Consider the following 23580-nt stretch of genomic DNA (forward strand, 5'->3'; position numbering starts at 1 on the left):
TTGACTTTTTAAACACATCAAGTGTTTTGGAGCTATTCTGTGGAAAGAGCATTTGGAAAGTTTTACCTGTCCATGGTATTTCTGTTTCAGTTGGATCTGCATGGTGCTGGCAGAGAACAGGACAGTTTGGGCTTTTGGGGTGATTTTGTTTGAAGGCAGTTGCTGATTCTTGAGAACTAATGTAACCTTCTGTGTTTAAATGCCAGTGTATTTTCCTCATTTGCAGCTGGTTTTTATGTACCAAGTCTACTGTACAGAGGTTTGCAAAAAAAACAAAACCCTTTTTCATGACTAATTCTCAGTGACAGTGGATGTCATTAAGCCTGTTTGTGTCATTTCAAAATTGACATGAAGCCTTGGAAAGCTGGAAGTGGCTAAGCAGTTTTTCCACTCACAGGTAATTAGGAAACTATAACATGGGAACATTGGTAGAGATAAAAGGATGTGGAAAGCAGAATTGTATTTAGGAGGCTTCTTTTCACTCTGTTCAGTATTGAACATTACTTCCTAAAGAATTAACTTTCCTCCACAAATCAAGTCCATGGAGTTGTGCTGGTCATAACTTTAACAGATGATGGTGAGGAAAAGTAATTAGCCTTCAGTCAGAAATGGTTATAGTGTGTGAGGCAGTGGTGCTTTACACTGCATGCACTGTACATTTAAGTCATTTTCGCATTGCTGGGTATTCATGAAGCTCTGAACTCAGGTTTCCATGTTCTCTCAGGTTCCTGAAATGTTAACTCTTGGGTCGTGGTGCCAGTCAGTTCCTGTGCCGACAGTGGGAATTAGAAGTCATTGAGGAGTCACTGAGCTGCTGCACAGGAATGAGATCTGCTCCAATTGCATGGATTCAGTGCAAGTGTCACATTACTGTGATTCCATCCCTGGCTCCAGGGGCTGCACACAGCAATCGTGCAGGGGATGCTGCAGCACAAACACAGCACGGGCAGGTGCTGCCAGCAGGACAAGGGATCTGCCCTGAGGCAGGATAAGGGATCTGCCCTGAGGCAGGATAGGGATCTGTTCCGAGGCAGGATAGGGATCTGCCCTGAGGCAGGATAAGGGATCTGCTCTGAAACAGGATAAGGGATCTGCCCTGAGGCAGGATAAGGGATCTGCCCTGAGGCAGGATAAGGGATCTGCTCTGAGACAGGATAAGGGATCTGCCCTGAAACAGGATAGGGATCTGCTCTGAGACAGGATAAGGGATCTGCCCTGAGGCAGGATAAGGGATCTGCCCTGAAACAGGATAGGGATCTGCTCTGAGACAGGATAAGGGATGTGCTCTGAGGCAGGATAGGGATGTGCTCTGAGGCAGGATAGGGATGTGCTCTGAGGCAGGATAGGGATCTGTTCTGAAGCAGGATAGGGATCTGCCCTGAGACAGGACAAGGGATCTGCCCTGAGACAGGACAAGGGATCTGCTCTGAAACAGGACAAGGGATCTGCTCTCCAGCAGGATAAAGGATCTGCTCTGAAACAGGACAAGGGATCTGCTCTCCAGCAGGATAAAGGATCTGCTCTTCCCCAGTACCTGTGGAACACGAGCTCAGGGTTCATGGCACTTGGAGAGCACTCTGAGCTCTGGTCCTGACTGAAAGCAGAACCTCTGCTGAGTCAGTGAGTGGATGTGCACAGAGGTTTGGGGCTGAAAAAGGCAGACTGGGTAAGAAATGAAGCATCAGTAGTGGTGGCCTTGCTGGATTGTTGTTTTGTGTCCTAACTTGGAGGGAAATGGATTTGTTTATATTTTGGTTTTGGTTGTTTTTTTTTTTTTTTTTTTTTTTTTTTTTTCTGGAGGTTTTCTGAAGAGATGTGGGAAAAGAGATAGGGTTTGAGGGGGAGATAGGGAAAAGGGTCAAGAAAAATAGGGGTAATGTGTGCAGGTAGGAAAGGGAGAAGACTAAGGGACTCTAGAGAGGAAAAGCAGTACTGAAACAGGAAAACCTTCAAGGGTGAGAGCTACAGGACTCCAGCTGGACACAGATGAGACTGTTAGTGCTGTAAGGCTGCTATAGTTACTCCTGTCTGTCCCAGCAGCTGGGTCACTGCTGCTTTTGTCACTGTGAGGCCATCCATGTGTGACAGCCCTGCCTCTGGCCCTGCAATATGCCTCACACAGGAAGATTGAAGAGAGGGGTCCTAACCTGGAAGATGTGGATGGCACTTTTCTGTTATTGAAAATGGAATATTCATATTTTTTATGAGAGCTTTTCTAACAAATTGCCTAGAAAGCTTGTGATCCCAATGGGGTTTATACTGGCTTTTGTCAGATAGCCAATCTTTCACTATAATGTGGTTGCAGCACATTTTACTTGAGTTTATAAACAAACAACTCCTCCCTAAAAGCAGCCTTGCCAATACACTCTGTTGGTGGTCCTCACCCTTGCAGAAGGGAGTGCAGCTCCCAGCTCTTGTCCCACAGCTCTGGAGCTGCCCCTGCCTGGCAACTTCAGCCTTTAACTGTGCTGCTGTTACAGAAAACCTTCTCCCATGACCTTGTGCTGAGGATCAGAGCCACAAAGCTCAGAAAGCTTTGTCTTATCTATGGGAAGGAGTGGAAAATCCTTCAAACCAAAATGTATCTTAGATACCTACAGCTTGTGCTGGTTGGGTCAGTGGCCTTCCAGAGCATTAATATGTTGAACATGTTGAGATTTTACTTCAAGTTGTTACAAGGAGTCACCTGTCTGATGTGAGAAGGGTTTTGGGCTTTTGTTTTGGTTTGCAGACACCACAGGGATATGTGTTGATACACTGCCATCACCATTTACACCTCACCTTCCCTCCACTCCTTGTGAGCTGTGTTTCCAGCTCTGTAGTGGAGGGGAGCAGTCCCTCACCTCTCCCCACTGTGTGGCTGTGTTCCATGTGAAAGCTGATGTCTTGCAGCGATTGGGAAACAGCTGACAGTTCAGCACCAGTGTTTGTTGGCTGGGAGAAGCTGAAGTTTAAAGGTGACCCTGTCCCCTGATGAGGAAAGCTTCATTCCTTGCAGGGAGGGGTCTGGCTGGTGCCCAGAACGTGCTCTCCTGTCCCATGGCACCCCACACGTGTCCCCCAGTGCTTCCCACTGGGCTCTGGGCAGTTCAGGGGTGATGGGGCAGGGAGGCTGGGGCAGCTCCTGGCTGTCAGGGACAGCCCATCGTGCCAGAGCTCGTCTGCAGTGCAGCACTTTCCTCCCTGAAGTCTCAAAAGGTTTGAGTTTTTCTGAGGTAAGAGAGGATTTCCCCTGGCAGGGGTTGGGTTTTGAGATGAGGCTTAGTGGGTGTAAATGTGACCTGGAGCCTGGTAAGGAGGGTACTTCCCAGAGGAACTCGTGTCCTTTCCTGCCTCCAGGGTCCCATTTGGGATGTGCAGGATGTGCTGCTGGCTTTGTCAGAGCCAGTTCTCAGGACAAGAGGACTTTTGGGAGGTTAATAGGAAGAAACCGCATCTGATGAGGAAAATGAGGGGATGCCACTGGCACTTTACTGAGATCTATGGGTTTGCTTGTCAGTGCTCCCCAGTGTTGTATCTTGCCTTTAAAGATCCATTTCACATCCATTTGTGGTTGCAGACACAGCAGAGAAAGGTGTAACTGCTGAACCCAAGTAAAAACAAAATAGATCTCGGCAGCAAGAAGTCAAAATTGTAACAATTGCTGGAGAGAGCAAATAGTATGCAGGGTCCTGCTTCTATGGAGTAGTTTAAAACAGACCTCTTTCTATGGAGTAATTTAGGAAAGACCTTTCTTGTGTTACTGAATTAAATTCTGAGAAAAATGTGAAGTATTCTGGCCTTCCTCAGTGTTGTGCTTGTGTGTGTGGGTGTGCAAAACTTGGTGGTGCTCCAAACCCTCTCAGGCACCCAGAGCCCAGGGTTCCAACCACTTCTATCCCTTCTCCTGGCTGATGACTCAGCAAGTTATTGTCTTTTTCCAGCAATGTCCAGACTTGTCTCCCTTTAAGTATCCAGACACTTTGTTCCTTTCTTGTTGCTGCGTCACCACAAAGGGCCTCATATGGATCTTATTTTCAACAGCCCCTGGGCAGCACTAAGGCTTTACTCTCATCACGAGCTGTTTCTAACCTGGGTAAAAACCTTCAAAATTCAACCATCCTGATATTTTGAACATTCACTTATAATTTGCACAAGTGCTGTGTGGGAATGGATGTTTCTGGCGTGTGGTTAAATATTGAAAAAGAGAGAAACTGAGAAGTGCACTCTACTTATTTACACACAAGTAATAAAGACTGGGGTTTTTTGGAAAAGCATTGATGAAGTGGTATGTGAAGTTCTGCCTCTTCTCATATTTTCCTTTACTCTCTTTTAGGTGTCTCTTGCAGAAAGTAACAGTAATGAGTCTTTGTGGGAGAGATGAAGACTCCTCCACCCTTCATTAGAATTTGCTGCCTTATCCCAAATGCTCCAAAACACATTTAAATCACATAGTTGGAGCTTTTCACAAGTCAGTGCCTTTTCTCTCTCTTCATCTCTGATTCCAAACTGGAATGTGATTGGGAATGTAAATTCCTTTACAAGTGGCTGCAGCCTGTGTTGTCCAAGTAGGAAATGTGAGCCAGAGTGCACTGCAGGAGATGGAGCTGCAGCTGGGGTTTAGCTTGTGGCTCTTTTAGGTTGTGCATGTGGGGTGTGGAACCTGCCCCAGGGCAGATTTGTCTGTCTCTGGTTGCTCAGGAGCAGCAGGAGGAATGTGAGCAGAGCCCGATGCCAGCTGTGTCCTTGCAGCCGTGCTTGTGTTGGCTGCAGTGGTGGGAGAGGGACTGGGGCTGTCCCTGCAGCTGGAACAGCTTCTGTAGAGACAGATACAGGCTGAAATACTGATCCATAACAGGCTGAAATGCTGATCTGTCCACAGCATCCTCCTGATTGTTTCATGCTTTGTACACGCAGCTGTTGCTTGTTGGCTGTTCCCTGCAGGAATCACTGTCCCGCCCGTTCTTGCTGTGCCTCGGCGGGGCTGGGGCCAGCAGTGGCCATCAGCACTGCCTGAGCTCCATCAGTGCTGCTGCACTAAGGACTGCCCTAAATATTAATATGTTTGTATTTACTCTATGTATAAACAACCCAGGCTGAACTGGAGTTGCTCAGCCTGGAGAAAAGGAGGCTCAGGAAGAGCCTTCTGTTTCTCCACAATTCTGTGACAGGAGGGGTCGGGCTCTGCTCCCAGGGAGCAAGGGACAGGACAAGGGGAAATGGCCTCAAGCTGTGCCACGGAGGTTTGGATTGGATATTAGGGAAAAATTTCTTGATGGAGAGTGTTGTCAGGCATTGGAAAATGCTGCCCAGGGCAGTGGTGGAATCCCTGTCCATGGAAGTGTTCCAAAACAGGCATGGATGCAGCACGTGGGACATGGTTTAGTGGTGGTGGTGCTGGCCTGATGGCTGGACTTGATCTCAGGTCTTTTCCACAGAAACCTTAAGGATTCTGTGATTCTGCATTCAAGGGCTTTGTGCTTGAATTTCTGATAAAGGAGCAGGCAGTGCCTGTGGGCTTCCCTGGGCATGGGGTCAAACCCCAGCTTTAGGTGGAAACAGCCACTTCTGCCATAGTTTACAATTATTTTAAAATGTTGCCTTGTTTGAAAGTGATTCCACTAGCAGTGCTGGCAGGTATTCCAGGAGTGTCCTTTATCCTGATGAACACCCACCTGAGGGACTCACTACTTTTAATTGGGAAGATAGAATTGGAACAAATAGTAGGAATTTTGTGTGTGATCTGAGTGGTGTAGATCTTTCACCGGGAGAAAGGACTTTGGGAATTGAACAGTTCATGTGAATGTGTTTCTCTTGGTGTGTCGTGGGGTTACAGTGAGCTGCAGTCTGAGCTGGAGGCAAAGTCTGAAGTGGGAATTAGCAAAATGGTTCACCCAATCCCTGCTGTGTGAAACCACACTAACAGCATCAAACAAGGTGCTTCATTTAGAAGTTAAAAACTCCATTTGCCTAATTTCTACCCTAAACCATTACTTTCTTAGGGAACTAAACCCCCTTCTTTCCAAACATCTGTGGTTGAGGCATGCTGCATGGCAAAGGAGAGATTTCCTGCTGTGCTTCCTGCTAGGGCTGTTAAATTCCCCTGGAACAATCTAAACATCATTATCAGCCCATTCAAATTAGTATTTCCTCCTACTTCTGTAAGGGATGAAAGGAGGTTTGTTTCCTTGCTGTTGACTTAAGTGTCCCACTGAAATTCCTTCACAATAACTGCTCTGGCGCTGGGTGCAACCTTGAGAGTTTAAACCTCCTTGGGGTTACTGCATCAAGGCAGAACCGGGAGCCATCAGCTCTTCCAGCTTGTCATTAATCCAGGAAATGCCCTGGGCCACAATCAATACTGCTGAAATTCTTGCCCAAACCCTGATTACAAAACTTCATAAAGGAAAGCCTGAGGAAATGAGAGATCTCTTCAGAACATCATCGTCAAATAAGGAACAATGTAATTTATGATTATAAACCTGACAAGGACTAGCAAGGAATCCTGGAGGGCTCCCAAATAAGGAGATGGAGCTCTACAACAGCTCTTCTGTTCAGTTTAAGCATCCCTGCTCACTAATTAGAAACTCGGTGAAACTCAGAGGTTTCCTTCCTCTGCTATTCAGAATCCTTTTGTCAACAGCCCTCAGCCAAACGGAGCTGGAGGGCACATACTTGGTCAGGAGCACTCCTGGGGCTGTTCAGGTCACTGACTGCTGCTGTCACGTCCTTTCCTCTCTGTTCTTACCTTCTCCAGATGTGCAGGCTGGTGCTGTGGCTGAAAGCTGTGCTGAGCAATGTGGCAGAGCAAACAAGCTGACACCAGCAGCTGAGCTGGGTCAGGGGGTGAATCTGCCCCGTTTTCAGTGGTGTTCTGAACAGAGATGAACACTCAGTTCACTCGGATGAATTTTACACTTTTTCTACTTTGGGTGAATTGGTCATGAGGAAAATGAAAATCTTGGCTTCCCCCTCCTGAATGGATTTGAGACTTTGTGAACAATTTCTGATGGGTTCTCCTGGGAGCAATGAGGCTGTGTATTTTTTAGCCTGTTCTGTGTGTGCTGAACTGGTGGAAGCGGACTGAGCATTGGGCAGGTGCTGGGGATTTTCTTTTCAGTTGCCAGATTTACAAAACTCAAAACCCTAAAGGCTCACAACAGCAACCTGAAGGATGTTTGACCTTTGGGGTCGGCTTCATAGAGCATCCGTGAGCAGTTCCCTATCCCATGTTAGCCCTGCCAGGGTGTGCACAGTGCAGTCTGTGCCACAGCAAGTCAGATGTGGTTCAGATATAAATGTACAGTCCTCCTTCAGGCTTCCAACAAAAATACAATTCCCATGTGCTTGGTGTGAGAATGAATAACATATTTATATGGATTGCATGATTAAAGTATGTGTAGTGGTTTTAGGCAATTGGGCTTTAAAATGGCACAGTAACTTGGCTTGTCCTTGATCAATGCTCTCAGTCCAGAACAAAGACCTTTTTCACTGCTAAACTTTTAAAATTTCAAGCAGAAACGTGTCTTAATGGATAGCTGTTCCTAACACTGCAGTGTGGGGGTGTGAATGGGTAATGGTGAAATGAATGCATTTTTTTCTGTAGATAAGGGGAACATATATACTAAATGAAGGCCTTACAAACACATCTATTTGCTTCTTTATATTTGTTTGCCTTTATATTTTTTAAGACAAAGGAATTTTGGTTTTTGTAATTTAGTTACCATTACAACCTCAGCTCAGTTTGTAATTGGTTAAGAACATCGTGGAAGTGCTTGGCTTACTCAGTGTTTGAGTTGCAGCAGTTTTAGTGATCCTGCCTGATTTTCCCAAGTGCTTTGACAGGCAATCCCTGACTACATTCCCTGATAAACACTACTCCTCCGAATTTTAACTTTAAAATTAAACAGGGCAGGTGGAAGTGCTTTGGAGAAAGGAGCCTACCTAGCCACAAAACAGATCATGCAAAGAGCTTGGTCTCCCCAAGATAAAATTCTTCAGACAGGAATTACAAGGATAATCGGAACCAGGCTTTCCAAAGCCTCAGCTCTTTTGAAAGTTAATAGCCAGCATAAATATGCTCTGTGCAATATCTGGGGAAGGAGGGTTGAGGGGGAAAATACAGCCAAGACTGGGCTGAAGGGCAAGAAACATTCTGCCTGCTCTGAGTTATCATTGTAACTGATGGAAGGATGATTGTGCATGAACTGTTCTGCTTCAAACTCCGTGGCAGAAGGATACAGCAAAATGAGACACATTCTGCAAGGCAGGCAGAGGAATTGCTTGGGTTTGTAGCTGGTGAAAAGGGTTAAAGAATTTATTTAGTTGTGTTCCCCCCCCCCCCCCCCCCCTCCTTCTTTCAACCTGGATCTAATAAAGGATGCTGTCATGGAAACCTTAAAGACCAAACATTGTCTAAATTATCTGGCCTCTGCCACAGGTAATACAAGTTTTGACTTACAAGGATTACCCAGAACTAAAGCCAGAGGGAGTATTAGGTTGCTATTCATTGACACTTTGAACAAAATCTGCCAAACAAGCCTGGCTGAGGCCATGTTGATGTATGTCTCCACTGTATGGTGCACAGTAAAATGAACATTCAGCTTGGGTTATCCGGTTTTCATTGTGCCTTGGGGCAGACACAGCTCTCTATGTTTTGCCAAGCAAGCCAGCATAAGGAATTTATGAAAAAAAGAATAATGTAGGAAACAGAATGTTTTCATGTTGAAATAGAAAGCAGATGCTTCCCAAAGAGTGAAGGCAATATAACAGGAACTTGTCCTAGATGAGTGGTGGGATGGATTCCCTAAGAGACGTGGGTACCTTCAGAGGATGGAGGAGAGCACAGAAAAACACTTTGCTGCATGAGGTTTAAAATGAAGGCAGGTTGCTCCAAGTGTGATGGACCTCCCTTGCACTGCTGTGGTGATGGCATGGCAGGCAGGAATTGAAGAGCATGGTGGAAAAGGATTAGGCACTGAACTGAATCCAAGAGGTGTGTGCTGAGTGCTCAGCTCAGCCTGTATTTCTTCTGCAATCTGCTTTTCCATCATTTCCAAGGAGAGAAGCCTCAAAGGCTGAGGAGAGCACGTGGGTTAATGCCCCATCCTGAGCAGTGAGCTAACTGTGGTTTGGTCATGGAAACACTCCAGCCCTGCCCTCATTTCAGGGAGATTTAGAGTCAGACACGTCCTGAGCACTGAGGCACTTGGAGGAGCCTGCAGGAACCTGCACAGAGTAAAACCCTCTGCTCATTTATCTGGGAACAGGTCCTGGGAGAGCTTAACCAGCCCCAATGACGTAAGTGATAGCTCAGTTTGGAGTGAAAGCAGCTGGCTTTGGGGCTGTGCTGTCATTCTCCCCTCCCCTGTCTTTGCCAAGATAAATGTTCTTCTCCTCTTTACCTTACTCATTAAAATGTCTTCCCAGCCATCCCAGATAAACCAAGTTGAGAACATGTTACAGTGCACACCTAGATTGTGAAATTCAAGGAGGGAGTTTAATAAAGCCTCTCAGGCTGTTGATAAGATAGGAAATGACAACCTGTTAAGGGGTAAAGCCACAGTGCTTTATTATATATTTATTAGAGCTTTAAATGGTGAAGAGATTGGAGCAGAAAAAAAGACCCACTGGAAACAGTTATTTTTTAGTATTTTAAGAACTCCTCCAAGTTATCCTGTGAGGTTTTTGTCATTATTTTTCATAATATATTGCTTTATGTTTTCAGGCAGGTATTTGATAAGGAAGTACAACTTATTTTTCTCCAGTTCTTGTTAAGTGTATGTGCTGGGTGCAAGTGTAAATACTATAGATTTGGGGAAGATAAACTACTTTCTTCAGGTGTAGGAATGGAATAGGAAGTCCCATTATAACAGCAGGAGCTCAGCTCAGTTTTGGTGGTATGACCTTTGCCTCTCTCCCATGTGAGTGCTGATCCAGCAATTAACAGCTGGAATTAAAGCCAGCAGGGAAGAGAGGTGGGTGCCTGGGGCTGGTGTGCCCTGCCCGACACCCTGATCCTCCTGGTGGTTCCTGCAGTGCTCTGCCTTTCCCTGGCTTATAGATAATTGGTGCTGGTGTTAATACCAGTTTTGAACTTCACCTCTGCCTGAAGGCAAGTGATTCTGTCCAGGCCCCTGCACTGTGTCTGCCTCACTTGGGTCTCTCTGTAGTTGAAGTTGCTGTCTGAGACTCCTCAATGTCATGGCTCCTGGAGTAATTTTAGTAGAAAGGGAATTAATTGTCCACTTGTGCGTTGGAGGCTTGGGTGGGTTGGTTGGTGTGGTGGGTCAGTCCTTGCTGCTCCCATCATGTGAGGAGTCGCAGACTCACAGAACAGTTTGTGTGCAAAGGGATTTAAAGCCCACCCAGTGCCACCCCTGCCACGGCAGGGACACCTCCCACTGTCCCAGGCTGCTCCAAGCCCTGTCCAGCCTGGCCTTGGGCACTGCCAGGGATCCAGGGGCAGCCCCAGCTGCTCTGGGAACCTGTGCCAGCGCTTTATCAGGCTCAGTGAGGAAGTGCTGATGTCTTAAGGTTTGTCTGTCTTTCTACTGAGACACAAGAACCGCTTAGAAGGGAATGATGGATAAAGCTGCTGACAGCTCAGTCAGGAGTGTTGGCTCCAAGAATGGGCATTTGCATAACAGGAGTTATTCAATCGATGCAAATGCTCTGCAGAGCTGCAGACCCGAAGTGAGAATGGGAGGAAGCAAATTGGAGGTGTTAAAGGTGTGAAATGGTCTGAGTGGAAATTCAGGTGAAGCTGAAATCAGGAAAACTTCAGTATCAAGAAAGCTCTGGCAAGAAACTGAGATACTCTATCCCTTCTTGACCTTCTAGAGCTGGCTGATGATTTATCACTCTGGAAACATAATTTGTGAACACTGGGAAGGAAAAAGGGGAGGAAAGTTTATGAAAATCCACTTTGTCTCCTTTGCTCCTTTAACAAACTTAAGGTTCACTGTCACAGTGGCAGGAAATAATTTAGTAGCCTTTAACTGTGTGTTTTTCTCAGTTTGAACTTCAACTAAACTTGTTAAAATACACCCACCTACAGCAGATGTTTGTAGCTGAAATTCTTAACCTGTAAAAGCTGTGTGGATTTTGTGTGACCATGGAAAACCTGGATGTGTCCCTGGGTCAGCCTGAGGCCATCTGGCTGCTGCTCAGGGTTGGATCAGGCACTGAGACAACTTTAAAGCACAGACACGGAAAGGGTTAAAACTCTCGGAGGGAGAAGTGTTATTTAAAATATTTGAATTAACTTCTAAGTGTCTTTAAAAGACAATACACCAGTTTTTGCGATCAGGCCAAAAAGTTCTGTAGTTCATGTCTTTAGACTGATGCAGAGTGGTAATTACAGAAGGTGAGTTTCTGAATTGCAAACAAGTGAGGGAACTGCTGCTGTTTTCTAGTGCAGCCTTCACTTTTTTTTTCCCTAGTGAAGACATCTATAAATAGCAAATTATCTATTAGCAGGTGGGTTGTGAAATGACTTTATCTTTAAAGATTCACACAGTATATATAAAAAAACAAACCAGGATTACAGAGTTCTCAAACAAAATTACTTTGTTTTCCATAAGCAGATGCAAATCTGCTTCTAAATCTGCTTATATCATGGAAGCCCCAAATAAACAAAGCTCTGTTTGATTGTTTTTGTATTTCAAAGTCTGTTACACGCAGAGCTGAAAATCTCTCTCCACCATAGAAGCTCTGTGATCCCCAGTCCTGTGCATGTATTTAGTTGTATATATTTGTTCTCCCTAATGGAGAATTAAAATATCATAAATCTGTGCTAATGTCTGTGAGTCCTATTATGAGTTATTCAAGGTTCTTTTAAATTCCTGATGAAGATAAAAAGCAGTAGGTTGTTTATTTTATGATAACTTCATTCTGGGTTTAATTATTCATAAGATCACAGCAAAGGCAATATATTTTGCAAATATGACTGTTTAATAGTATGGCACTTCAGTAGAGCAAGCTGATATTGAATCTTCAGTGAGGAATGAGTAACTCACTTTTAGTTGAATTATAAATCATGTAGATTACTGCAATGTAGATAGTTAAATTCTGCTCTATTCTCATGTTCCAGCAAGAGCAACAAATGTATTTCAGCACTTGGTAAAATGAATGGAGTTTCCACCGAGGGGGTGAATTAGAACTATGTTAAAATTTCACTGTTTTATAGCAATGTGTGGTAATTATCTAGTACTGGATATATTTCCTGCCAGTTTAACTGCATAGATCAACCCTCCAATGTCACAGAGCAACTCTTACACCTAATAGAGCTCTCAGGACTCAAATATATTTTAAAGCTGTTAATGTGTTGTATAAAATGAGACCATTGCATAGCCTGGGGGCCATGTGCAGATTGTTGTGGTGCCACTGCCCCGTGTGTGAGCAGGAGCTGGGCAGGTGGGGAGACACAAATGGCTTTGGTCATTAACCCCCTGCACCTGCAGGTCTGGTTTGGGCTGTTCCTCCCCCAAGGCTCGAAGAGAACAAAGTGCCCCAAGTCTATGCAGTAGGTGTAGAGGATCCAGAAAATCCCATTTCACTGCAACTGCACATTTACATCTTGGGTGCAAAACCACAGAATCAAATGTGGGAGCTAGAGCAGCATTCTCCATGTCCATCTCTCTTACTGCATCTTAGTGTCAGTGTAACAGTCTGAGTTATGACTCCCAGACCCTTTTCACTGTATTTTTAAGCCAGCTGAACCATGCAAGGCTGGGGCACTCTATGCTAACCCAGTCTGTGTAGTGAGAGCACTGTTACAGCAGCATAATGACTAAATCAACTTGCACCAAGTGGCCAAGCATGATTTTTCAAGGATTTTGCTCAGAGTTGTCAAACATAGAATGTCCTTCAAACCATTTATGTAATTTATAACATTTAAAAGTCTTAATTTCCTTCTGTTTTTCCTCCCTGAAGGACGTCACCAGGTGATCAGTTATGTCAAGATGTTTTAGGTATCAGTTGTCTCTTATAACAAAATGTGGAAATAAAGGGAAAAACCTCACCCTGAACAATCGTTGTTTTTAAGATTTTCTCAATTAAGAAGCAAAGTTAAACCAAATCCATTCCATACAAAATAATCTAAAAAAATCTGTGTGTATGCTTTGTACAGGTTCCACAAAGGAGTTGATTGAGAGCTGCTGTGGAGCTGGCCAGCAGTGGGCTATAGACAACGGGGAGTGCACAGAAATCCCTGTAAGTGGCATGGATGGTGATATTTGCAGGTACGTAAGGTAAAACTGAACATTTTCGGTAAGCATAAAGAGTGGCCCTTGAAAAGAAATCAAATGTACTTCATGGGATGTTCAGGAGACTGGAAACAGTGTCATTCATTGTCTGAATTATTTGTGGGCTGGCAATATTCATGGCTAATTAGAAGCCAGGATTTCCCCCTCCATTTGCCCAAATCTAATCTAGACGAAAGCTTTTTAAGGTTTCTTTTTGTCTGTCCCAGGAGCAGAGCACAGATTTTTATTTCCCGTTTTCCGCCCGTCTGTGGAGTTGCAGTTCAGTGGGAGGGCAGAGCTGGCAAGTGCTGAGTGCAGTGATTATCTGTGTGTTAGGGGATGTGTTCATTGCTCTGTGAGTGCCCCTGGTTCTGCTGGAGTGGGACCATACCCTGATCCTGCTGCTGGTGTCAGCAGCACCTGCTCTGAGAGGGAGCCAGGTTCCCTCTGCACAACAGGAGGACAGGGATGGGTGCAGGTAACCTGGACCAGCTGCAGTTTATCCCTCTCCCTGCCCACAAGCCTGGAGCAGCCCTTGGGGAGGTGGAGACAAACTCACTCCAGACTCACATTTTCGAAGACTGACCCCATCATTTAGAGCAGTGAAAAACTTTGGCATAATTCCTTTTATCAAATTTAGTATCATTGCACCTTTCTGTAGTTACTGGGAGATTGAAGTCCTTCCTGCTGGGATCTGGCTGAAATAACTGACACATCCCAATTGTCTGTGAAGTAAAGGCAGATTAAAAATTCCAGCCTCGGCCTAAGTAAGTGCAAATCCAGTACATGAATGAGTTGCACCTGCACATCTGAGGCTGGCTGTAGATGAAAAAGCCAGATCCTAAATATTTCAGTCCCTGTGAACCTACTGGGATTAAAAGGAGTAAGACATCAGGGGTTGAATTGTCTTACTTGTAAAATTTCAGTTGTGTCCCTGCTTTAAAGATTTAAGCCTGCCCATAAATATTACGTCTAAAGAAAATGTTTTATGTACAAAAGTATTCAAGTATGTGGCCTCAGAGCCTGGAAAGCAAGGACAAAATCTTGCTGCTGGCACTGGGAACTGTGCCGGTGAGGAGAGCCGGTGACCCTGCCCCTCTCCAGCCCCAGGGCACTACCTGTGCTATAACCCTGCAATTCCTGCAGCTCCCAGGAGTCTGCTCCAGCTCAAATCACTGCCCAAAGATTGTAAAATTCCGGTCTGGTTTGAGTTGGAAGGACTGGAAGCTCATCCGCCCCCTGCCATGGGCAGGGACACCTTCCACTATCGCAGGCTGCTTGAAGCCCTGTCCAGCCTGGACTTGGACACTTCCAGGGATCCAGGGGATAGATACAAAGTAGATACTCATTAAAAAAATCAGTTCTTGTTCTGCCAGGATCGTTCTCTGCACATGTTTAGGCGTTCCGAGTGGGGTAGTTGAGGTGGCACTGTGACATTTGCAGGGGTGTCAGAGAGCCCTGCCCCTGGGCTGTGTGACAGTACCCTGGGCTGTGTGACAGTGCCCTGGGCTGTGTGACAGTGTGCCTGGGCTGTGTGACAGTATCCCTGGGCAGTGTGACAGTGCCCTGGGCTGTGTGACAGTGCCTGGCCCTGGGCTGTGTGACAGTGTCCCTGGGCTGTGTGACAGTGTCCCTGGGCTGTGTGACAGTACCCTGGGCTGTGTGACAGTATCCCTGGGCTGTGTGACAGTGCCTGGGCTGTGTGACAGTATCCCTGGGCTGTGTGACAGTGCCTGGGCTGTGTGACAGTGCCCTGGGCTGTGTGACAGTGTCCCTGGGCTGTGTGACAGTATCCCTGGGCTGTGTGACAGTGCCCTGGGCTGTGTGACAGTGCCCTGGGCTGTGTGACAGTGTGCCTGGGCTGTGTGACAGTATCCCTGGGCTGTGTGACAGTGCCCTGGGCTGTGTGACAGTGCCCCCAGGCTGTGTGACAGTGTCCCTGGGCTGTGTGACAGTGCCTGTCCCTGGGCTGTGTGACAGTGTGCCTGGGCTGTGTGACAGTGCCCCTGGGCTGTGTGACAGTGTGCCTGGGCTGTGTGACAGTGCCTGTCCCTGGGCTGTGTGACAGTGTGCCTGGGCTGTGTGACAGTGCCCCTGGGCTGTGTGACAGCGTGCCTGGGCTGTGTGACAGTGCCCCTGGGCTGTGTGACAGTGCCCTGGGCTGTGTGACAGTGTGCCTGGGCTGTGTGACAGTGGTGCCTGTCCCTGGGCTGTGTGACAGTGTCCCTGGGTGTGTGACAGTGCCCTGGGCTGTGTGACAGTGCCTGGGCTGTGTGACAGTGGTGCCTGTCCCTGGGCTGTGTGACAGTGTCCTGGGCTGTGTGACAGTGTCCCTGGGTGTGTGACAGTATCCCTGGGTGTGTGACAGTGTCCTGGGCTGTGTGACAGTGCCTGTCCCTGGGCTGTGTGACAGTATCCCTGGGCTGTGTGACAGTATCCCTGGGCTGTGTGACAGTGTCCCTGGGCTGTGTGACGGTGGTGCCTGTCCCTGGGCTGTGTGACAGTGCCCCTGGGCAGTGTGACGGTGGTGCCTGCCCCTGGGCTGTGTGACAGTGCCCTGGGCTGTGTGCTTGTCCCTGGGCTGTGTGACAGTGTCCCTGGGCTGTGTGACAGTGTCCCTGGGCTGTGTGCTTGTCCCTGGGCTGTGTGACAGTATCCCTGGGCTGTGTGACAGTGCCTGTCCCTGGGCTGTGTGACAGTGCCTGTCCCTGGGCTGTGTGACAGTGCCCTGGGCTGTGTGCTTGTCCCTGGGCTGTGTGACAGTGTCCCTGGGCTGTGTGACAGTGCCCTGGGCTGTGTGACAGTGTGCCTGGGCTGTGTGACAGTGGTGCCTGTCCCTGGGCTGTGTGACAGTGCCCTAGGCTGTGTGACAGTGCCCTGGGCTGTGTGACAGTGCCCTGGGCTGTGTGCCTGTCCCTGGGCTGTGTGACAGTGTCCCTGGGCTGTGTGACAGTGCCCCTGGGCTGTGTGACAGTGTCCCTGGGCTGTGTGACAGTGCCCTAGGCTGTGTGACAGTGCCCTGGGCTGTGTGACAGTGCCCCTGGGCTGTGTGACGGTGGTGCCTGTCCCTGGGCTGTGTGACAGTATCCCTGGGCTGTGTGACAGTGCCCTGGGCTGTGTGACAGTGCCCCTGGCCCTTGCAGGATTGCCCAGAAGCAGTGCTGCGTGTCCACGGTGAGGGAGAACAGCTGCCTGGCCGGGATGGTGGCCGCCAAGGAGGGGGACACGTGTGGCCCCGAGGACAGCGACCCCTGCGCGGGCTCCTCCTACAAGGTGAGCTCCTCTGTGGGTGTGTAAGGTCCTCCTGCCTCAGCAGGGATCTGTTCCTGCATTCCTGTGGGACACAGAAAAGATGAACTTGCAGGAATGTGGCAGTGAAATGGTGCTGTTTGCATTTCAGTTTGCAGCCCCTTTTAAAACTTTGCGGTAATGTTGTTTTGAATTAATTTCCATCTCCATTTTGTAGACCTAACTGGCTGTATTGCTTTTGCTTCCTCGCTTTGAAGTAGGTGAAAAGTCCCTTTTAGTTTTTATATCTATAGTGTAGAAGAATTTAGAAAATGATGGGGCAAAACTTAATTGAAGATATAATGTGAAAGCCATTACTGGGCGCTTTGCTTGGCTCCAGTGTTGAATTGTAGCCCCCTTTCCCAGTTCTGCACAATGCTGGACTAGATGAACAAGCATTTAGATGATGATGGAAGCTTTTGTTCATAAATAAAGGCAAACTGTTAATGGACAGCACAAATCACAAATCCTGAGCCACAGCCTCTGCTTAGATAAATGAGATTTGCTTTATGAGAACCAGTGGAGCCAAACCAATTTAAACCAGTTTGAAGATTCAGCAGCTCACTTGTCCTGTTTTCACCAGAACAGTGCCTTTCAGAATTCATTTCCCTCTGATCATAATTTACATAGCTATAGCTCAGCTTAAGTGCAGCTTCCTGGGCTCAGCAGGAACCCGATTAGTTCTATCTTTTCTTTTACATCGCAGATTCTCCCAGATAATTGTTCCCTGGAAAAGCAGGGAATGTGGGCATCCACTGCAGGGTTTAAGGGTTAATTAGCTGTGCTGATTTGTCATCTTCAGAACCATTGCTAATTTGGGTCTGAAGTCTGTCATTAGACTAAAAGGAGAATTTGTGCATTCAGGAGAAGACATTAATATGTCTGAAATGTGACAGAACTGTTATTCTTAGGTTTTCACCAGGGGTTCTTTGCATGCCAGGCAGAGCCAGGCTGTGGAGTCAACCTGATTACACATGCCATTCCTCAGGCAGAGGTGGGGAGGGAGAGCTCCATCATTCCTGGCTGAGCTGAAACCAGTGACAAAATACTCTCATGGAATGGTTCCTCATGCCAGTTCCAGTAGGATTTTTCTTTTAAGATAAACCATCTGAGACAGTAAAATTACTGAACAGCTTTGCTCACCTATTTAGCTCGTTTAGCTCTTGAGTCATTGCAGTTACTGCTTGAAAAAAATCAATAAATATTGAGACTGTTGAGACTTCGTATTACTTTAACATTGCAGTATGTACTGCTGTAATACAAAATAATCCAGCTTTGTACTGCTTTTTAATGCTTTGTATTACAAGAAAGGTTTTCTAATTTTATTGTAGTTAAACATTGTTTCAGAGGGGATCTGGCAGAAGATGCTGACAGTCCATAGTGGTGTTTCCCCTGATCTGTCTGCTCTTAGGAAATCCAGTGGCATAAATCAAAAAAGTTTGTCTGGAACATGGAAAGGTTCATTAATTGCCTCAAAACCCAGCAAGATATTTACTCTGTCTTGCCAAAAGCCAGGGTTTTATCTCCAGGTTACGAACATTTGCAGGTCTTTAGGCGTTTTAGATGTTTGCACCTTTTGCTTTAAGGTGAATGTGGCAGTGCTGGTTTTTCAGATCCAGGAGTTCAGCCTGTGCTAAATCAACCTAATCTTTGGGTGCTTTAATTGTTATTTACTCTTTACACCAAAAGCACAGGCTTAGGGATTTTTCCTAGTGGATGGAGACTCCACCATGGTAAATCCAATTATGCAGAATTCCAGCTAATAGTTTTGAGGGGAATGCAGAAAGCTGTGAACCAAAGAATGGTTCTCAAGGTGGATTTCTCAATTGCAATCTTATTTGCTATTAAATCAGTTATAGAATTCCTGGGAAGTTCGAAAAGCAGCTTACAGAAAGTCAAGGCATTCCAATTTTTTCATTTTAGAAGGAACTTTTCAGAGAACAAGTTTTTCCACTGGAAAATGAGACAGTTTTGTTCACCTGGAAAATATGTGTGCCTAAAGATGTATGACTGATTTAATACTCTCTGTCATGCCTGCACATGGGATAAATTGTTAATCAAAGTATGACTGAAAGAAGCTGGGGTCTTCAAGGCATATATTGCACATTTTACAGTAATTCAGTAAAACATGTATTATCTTGAACTTCTCTTTTGCATATTAAAGGTGACAAAACTGGGCTAAAACAAAAGACAAAGAAAGATAATTTGTTTTCATAAATTTGAGGGTTCTGGATTTGGGGAGGATGGCAAGAGGAATTTTCTCTTTTCTAGCATGACCACAATTCATTATTGCTAGGGGTTTTGGTTTTTGGTTTTTTTGGTTTTTTTTTTAATATTCATTTGAAAAGATAATTTAAGCCTATTTAGTGTGCAAAATAATTCATCCTCTTCAAGGCCTATAGTGTAAATAATTTTTCACAAATGTATTTGGGCATGTGAAGGGAGCTCCTTATGGCTGTGCATATTTGCAGATGTGAGTAATGTCTGCTGTTTATGGTGTTTGGGGATTTCTCAGATTAGGAAGCAGGGCCATAAAATGTAAGCTGCAGCCATCAGTGCTGGCTGAACATGCCAGGCTGTGCACTGAGTGTGAAGTGCTCACAAAACCCCAGTGCTGTCCTGAAAAAAGGGGCTCAAGAGAAGAGTTCCTGAGCATTGAGCTGGCAGTGGATGCATAGCCCTGCAGGAGACAGGCTCTGGATTAATGGGAATGCCCACCTAGGATTTCTAATGATGGGAAGTGATCCCTCCTCATTTCCATGCTCCTTAGAACACTGCTTCTCTTTGAGCCTTCCCAGCTCAGGGATCTCCCTCCTGGCAACTGCTCTGTCCCTGGAGCTCCTGCTGCCAGCTCGAATCCTGCCCCTCATTTCCTGTGTCTGACTCCCTTACACAGGGTGAATGTTTGAACAGGCTGGAGTCTCCTCTCTGGGCTCAGGGAGGCTCCTCCAGTGTGGCTGCAAACTGAGTGAGTGGGTGACTCTCAAAGGAGCTGCAGAGGGAAAGAGACTCTGTGCTTTTCTGGCAGTGAAACATGGTATTTATAGCTAAAATACACGAACAAATAAATAAATAAATTAGGGGTGAGAGGACACTTAAATTCAAATCCACAAAGGCATCTCCAGCTCAGGTGTGACCCCTGTTGTGTCTGCAGCAGATTCAGCTCCTCAGCTTCCCAGCTTGGTTAGGTATCCACTGTGCATTCACAGTGTGGACTTTTTGAGTTTGGTATCATTTATCTGATGCCCTTTTGTGGCCTGACTGTGCAGTAGATTTGTCTGGGACTGAGTAAAGCAGCACACAGGTTTTGCCTGCCACCTGCAGCAGAGCAAACTGCAAGAGGTGGGAGATGAACATGTCAGCAAGGCTGCTGTTCAGGTACTCTGAGGAAGGAAAGAAGAGGCTCAGAGCTCATCAAAGACAGCCTGGCCTCCCTCCAGTCAGTCCCAGCAGGATGCTGTCCAGCACAGCCAGGTAATGAAAGGTCAGAGCAGGGCTGTAGTGCAGAGAGGAGAGTCTTTACTGGCACTGACAGGACTGGGATGCTGCTGACCCTCATGTCTGTGCACGTTATTTCCAGTTCCTGTCACACGGCTTCAAACTGACCATGGTTTGAACTCTAATGCAAAGAGGTGCAGATCTCTATTATTTTGTTTATAATTTCTGTTCATACTAGACACAGGCAAGGCCTGGGAGGGAGCAAGATGTGCAGCACCACTCCTTCCTGGCATGTGGAGCTGCTGAAATCACTGGTACAGCCAGACTTTGTGTTTGTTGTGGCTGCAGTTGACCCGTTGGTGCAGAATGGCAAAAACAAGCACAAGTAAAGCTTTGATATTTACAACTGTCCACACTCCGAATGTTTTTCCAGATGCTCCACTGCTTAGGAAACTGCAAATCAGTTCCAGGTGTGTGTGGACTCATCCCTGAAGCTGTGTTGAATCACAGAATAGAATTGTTAAGGTGGAAAAAGGCCCCTAAGACCATCAAGTGCAACTGTAAACCCAGCACCACTGCCCTGTTCACCACTAAACCATGTCCTCAAGTGTCACATCCACACACTTTTTTGAACCAGGTGTGGGGACTCCACCATTGCCCTGGCAGTTTGCTCAGTGTTTCTAAATGCTGGTGGCTGACAAACATTCCCAGTGCTGGTGGCTGACGTTCCCAGTGCTGGTGGCTGATGTTCCCCTGTCTTGCAGCAATGCTGTGATTGCTGCAGCCTGGGCCTGCGCCTGAGGAGTGAGGGGAAGAGCTGTGAGTCCAACATCAACCTGGGCTACCCCTGCAGCCACGTGATGCTGTCCTGCTGTGAAGGGGGGGATCACTTCGTGCACCCCGAGATCAGACGGCATCCGGAGCCCGTGCCAACGGTGACCCCCGAGAAGGGTGAGTGTCCTTTTGTCACCGAGGGCTCTGCCTCACACGGGCCTTCAGCAAGCTGCTGGAGGGAGCAGGGCATCAGGGGCACAGCTGCTTTCCTCTCAAGATCTAGCACAGATTGCCTTGTTCCTAAGGCAGGTTGGAGAAAGCAAAGAATCTCATCCCTAAATATACCTGAGACCTCACTGAGCGAGGAGCTTTGGCGTTGTGTTTAAGAAAAGTTGACTGAGAAACTCAGTTAAGGATTAATTTTAATGTCACAGAAATACTTGGTCAGGAATAGAAGCAGGTGGTGCTCCAGCTCTGGCTGGTGTTTAAAGGCAGTAGGAAGGACAGCCATGTCACTGCTCAGTGGCTCCCAGGCTGCTGCTGATGCTAATACAGGAGAAGCCAACAAATTGTGATGTTGGAAAGTTTCCAAACCAATTGGATAACTCCTCCTGAAATTTGGAATTCAGTGTGGGGCCAGTTTCAGCTGGGGCTCAGCACAGTGCCTTAGTTCAAATGTCAGTGGGAATAGGGTTGGCAGTGATGTGGAAGGTCAGCTTGTGGCCTCCCCTGTGACTGTTTCTCAGTGGCTCTGTAAAATCTGTCCTGCAGCCCTGGGGAAGGGAGAGGTGGCCCTCCAGCACAACGGTGTTATCTCCAGGATGGGTTCCTTTGTTCTTATCCTTGCAGTAACTGTTTTGGGTAGATCTGACTTTCCTTGGCATTTTGTGCCCACCCACCCCGTTGTGTGCAGTGCCAAGGCCAGAACAGCTGTCAGACATGTTCTGCTGTAGTTTCAGAGAGGGAGGATCACCACGAAGCGTTGTCCATCAGCAGTGAGGCTGAGCTGTCCAATAACCTGCCAGGAGATGACCTGGATGAGTGTCTGCTCTACGGGGGGGAGCTGTGCCAGCACCTGTGCATCAACACTGTGGGCTCCTACAAGTGCTCGTGTTTCCCAGAGTTCACTCTGCAGGAGGATGGCACCAGCTGCTCTCCAGGTGAGAAAAGGGACATGAAGGGCAGTATCTTTATACTTGCACTCATCAGCCAAGCTTTTCTTTAGTTTCTCTACAGTTTCTCTTTTTTAATGGGTGTTGATGCATGGATTTGTTCTGTAGAAATTGTAAAATATAAAGAAAAATGGTAATTTAGGACACTCAGTTACACCTTATTTTTGTGTTTGGTGGTATGGGATAAGGGTGGTGTTTCATATGTTCAAAACAAGAGTGTTTGCACTTTTCAGAAGGGGATTTGTAAAGATTTTTTAAGAAATACCTGTTTTCAGATTAATTTTATATGTCACAATTAGGTTTTCTTTAGATAAGTTTAGATAAACTTAACTCAGTTCAGACAGACAGCATTGCTTCCTGAGCTTTGATTTTAATCTAAAATCATTAACATCCTTCAGTGATAACAAACTCCAAATTTGTCTAGTGTGGTGGAAGTCTGGAAAAGAAAGTCACTTGTGTTGTAATTGTTTTGATGTGTGGAGTTCTCCAATGGCACAATTTCAAGTCAGATAACCCAGAAAGTTGAAACCTCATATTAGTTACAAGTGCTTTCTGTTATTCAACAAGCAAAAGCAGTGTTTCCATCCAATGACAGAGCTCCTTAGGCTTCTAATCCTCTGCCCAAGCCAAACAATGAGCATTCTGTATGTCATCCTTCTCAATGTGGTGTTACCTCAGGAATGCATTTGACTGTTCCTGTGGCAGCTGCCTGCTCTGCTTATATTAAAATTCTGGGAAAGGAACCTAATCCAAAAGAGGCAAAGAAAAGTTCTTATTTTAGCACTGCAGAATTTGGCCTCATTGCTTACCTGGAGTGTATTTATGGTTTTGCTTTGCTTTGCTGTTCTTCTCCCAGCAGTGCCTCTGCTGAGGTTCTGGGTGAAGCATCTTGTGATCTGGGAAGTCATGTTCCTGCAGATGTGCAGGGCTGTGCCCAGGGGTGCAGAGGGGTTTGCAGAGCTCACCTGGGGAATGGGATTGTGACAGGGGCAGGGCACAGCCGTGGGACTCCAGAGGTGCATGGCAGGGGCCAGGGCAGGGAGGGCTGGTGCTGCCTTTGCTGTGCCAGGCTGAGGGAGGGTCAGGGAGGGGATTGGCAGCCTCAGTGGCTTTGCTTGGCAGAACCATACATGGCACAGTGGCCTTTCAGTTCTCCTTGTCCCTGTGTGTCTGTGCCCATCTTGGGTGTTCCTGGGGAAATCATTCAGGCTGTGCCCCAAGCAGGTGAATTTTGTTTGTCTCTGTTCCACAGCCTTTTATGTGTCTGTGCTGACTTCATTTGTTTAAGGAAATCACTCTTCCCACACCCCAAACCTGCACTGCGGTCACCCTTAGTCATTTAAGGTTGTCACTGTTTTGGGGATCACACTTTGCTCCAGGTGACCCTTGAACTCAGTGGGGACAGGACACATCCCTCTTAAGGGACAATTTAGCCCTATGGATTTAGGCTTCTATTTTGATGATACTGATACTCTTATTGATGTAACAGAGCTCTTTTTTCCTGATACCTTTTACATTACTGTCTGTTGAAAATATTAGTGGCAGACAGCAGCTGTCATGTTTTCCACTTGGCTGTACAAAAGTCATTCCAAAGTACCCTGTGCTTGTAAAGATGTTTGTTGTTTGTCTGTGTTGAAATAGGATGGACAGGATAAGGTCAAAGCTTGGGTTTTTTTCCATCA

The 23580-nt window shown here is 46.5% G+C and overlaps 1 protein-coding gene across 1 annotated transcript in view; it reads left to right on the plus strand.

Annotated features, from left to right (window-relative positions):
• The window catches only part of FBLN2 (fibulin 2), a 95653-nt gene that overhangs the window by 47527 nt on the left and 24546 nt on the right, over positions 1 to 23580 (plus strand). Inside the window, exons 3-6 of the mRNA XM_071440087.1 lie at positions 13112 to 13223; positions 16370 to 16499; positions 20717 to 20903; positions 21680 to 21886. Of these exons, the coding sequence (XP_071296188.1) occupies positions 13112 to 13223; positions 16370 to 16499; positions 20717 to 20903; positions 21680 to 21886 (636 nt within the window). The remainder of the gene's footprint in view (positions 1 to 13111; positions 13224 to 16369; positions 16500 to 20716; positions 20904 to 21679; positions 21887 to 23580) is intronic.

This window comes from Agelaius tricolor, unplaced genomic scaffold, assembly GCF_023055355.1.
Source record: "Agelaius tricolor isolate 1412-34295 unplaced genomic scaffold, bAgeTri1.0.p SCAF_14, whole genome shotgun sequence".
Taxonomy (NCBI): Eukaryota; Metazoa; Chordata; class Aves; order Passeriformes; family Icteridae; genus Agelaius; species Agelaius tricolor.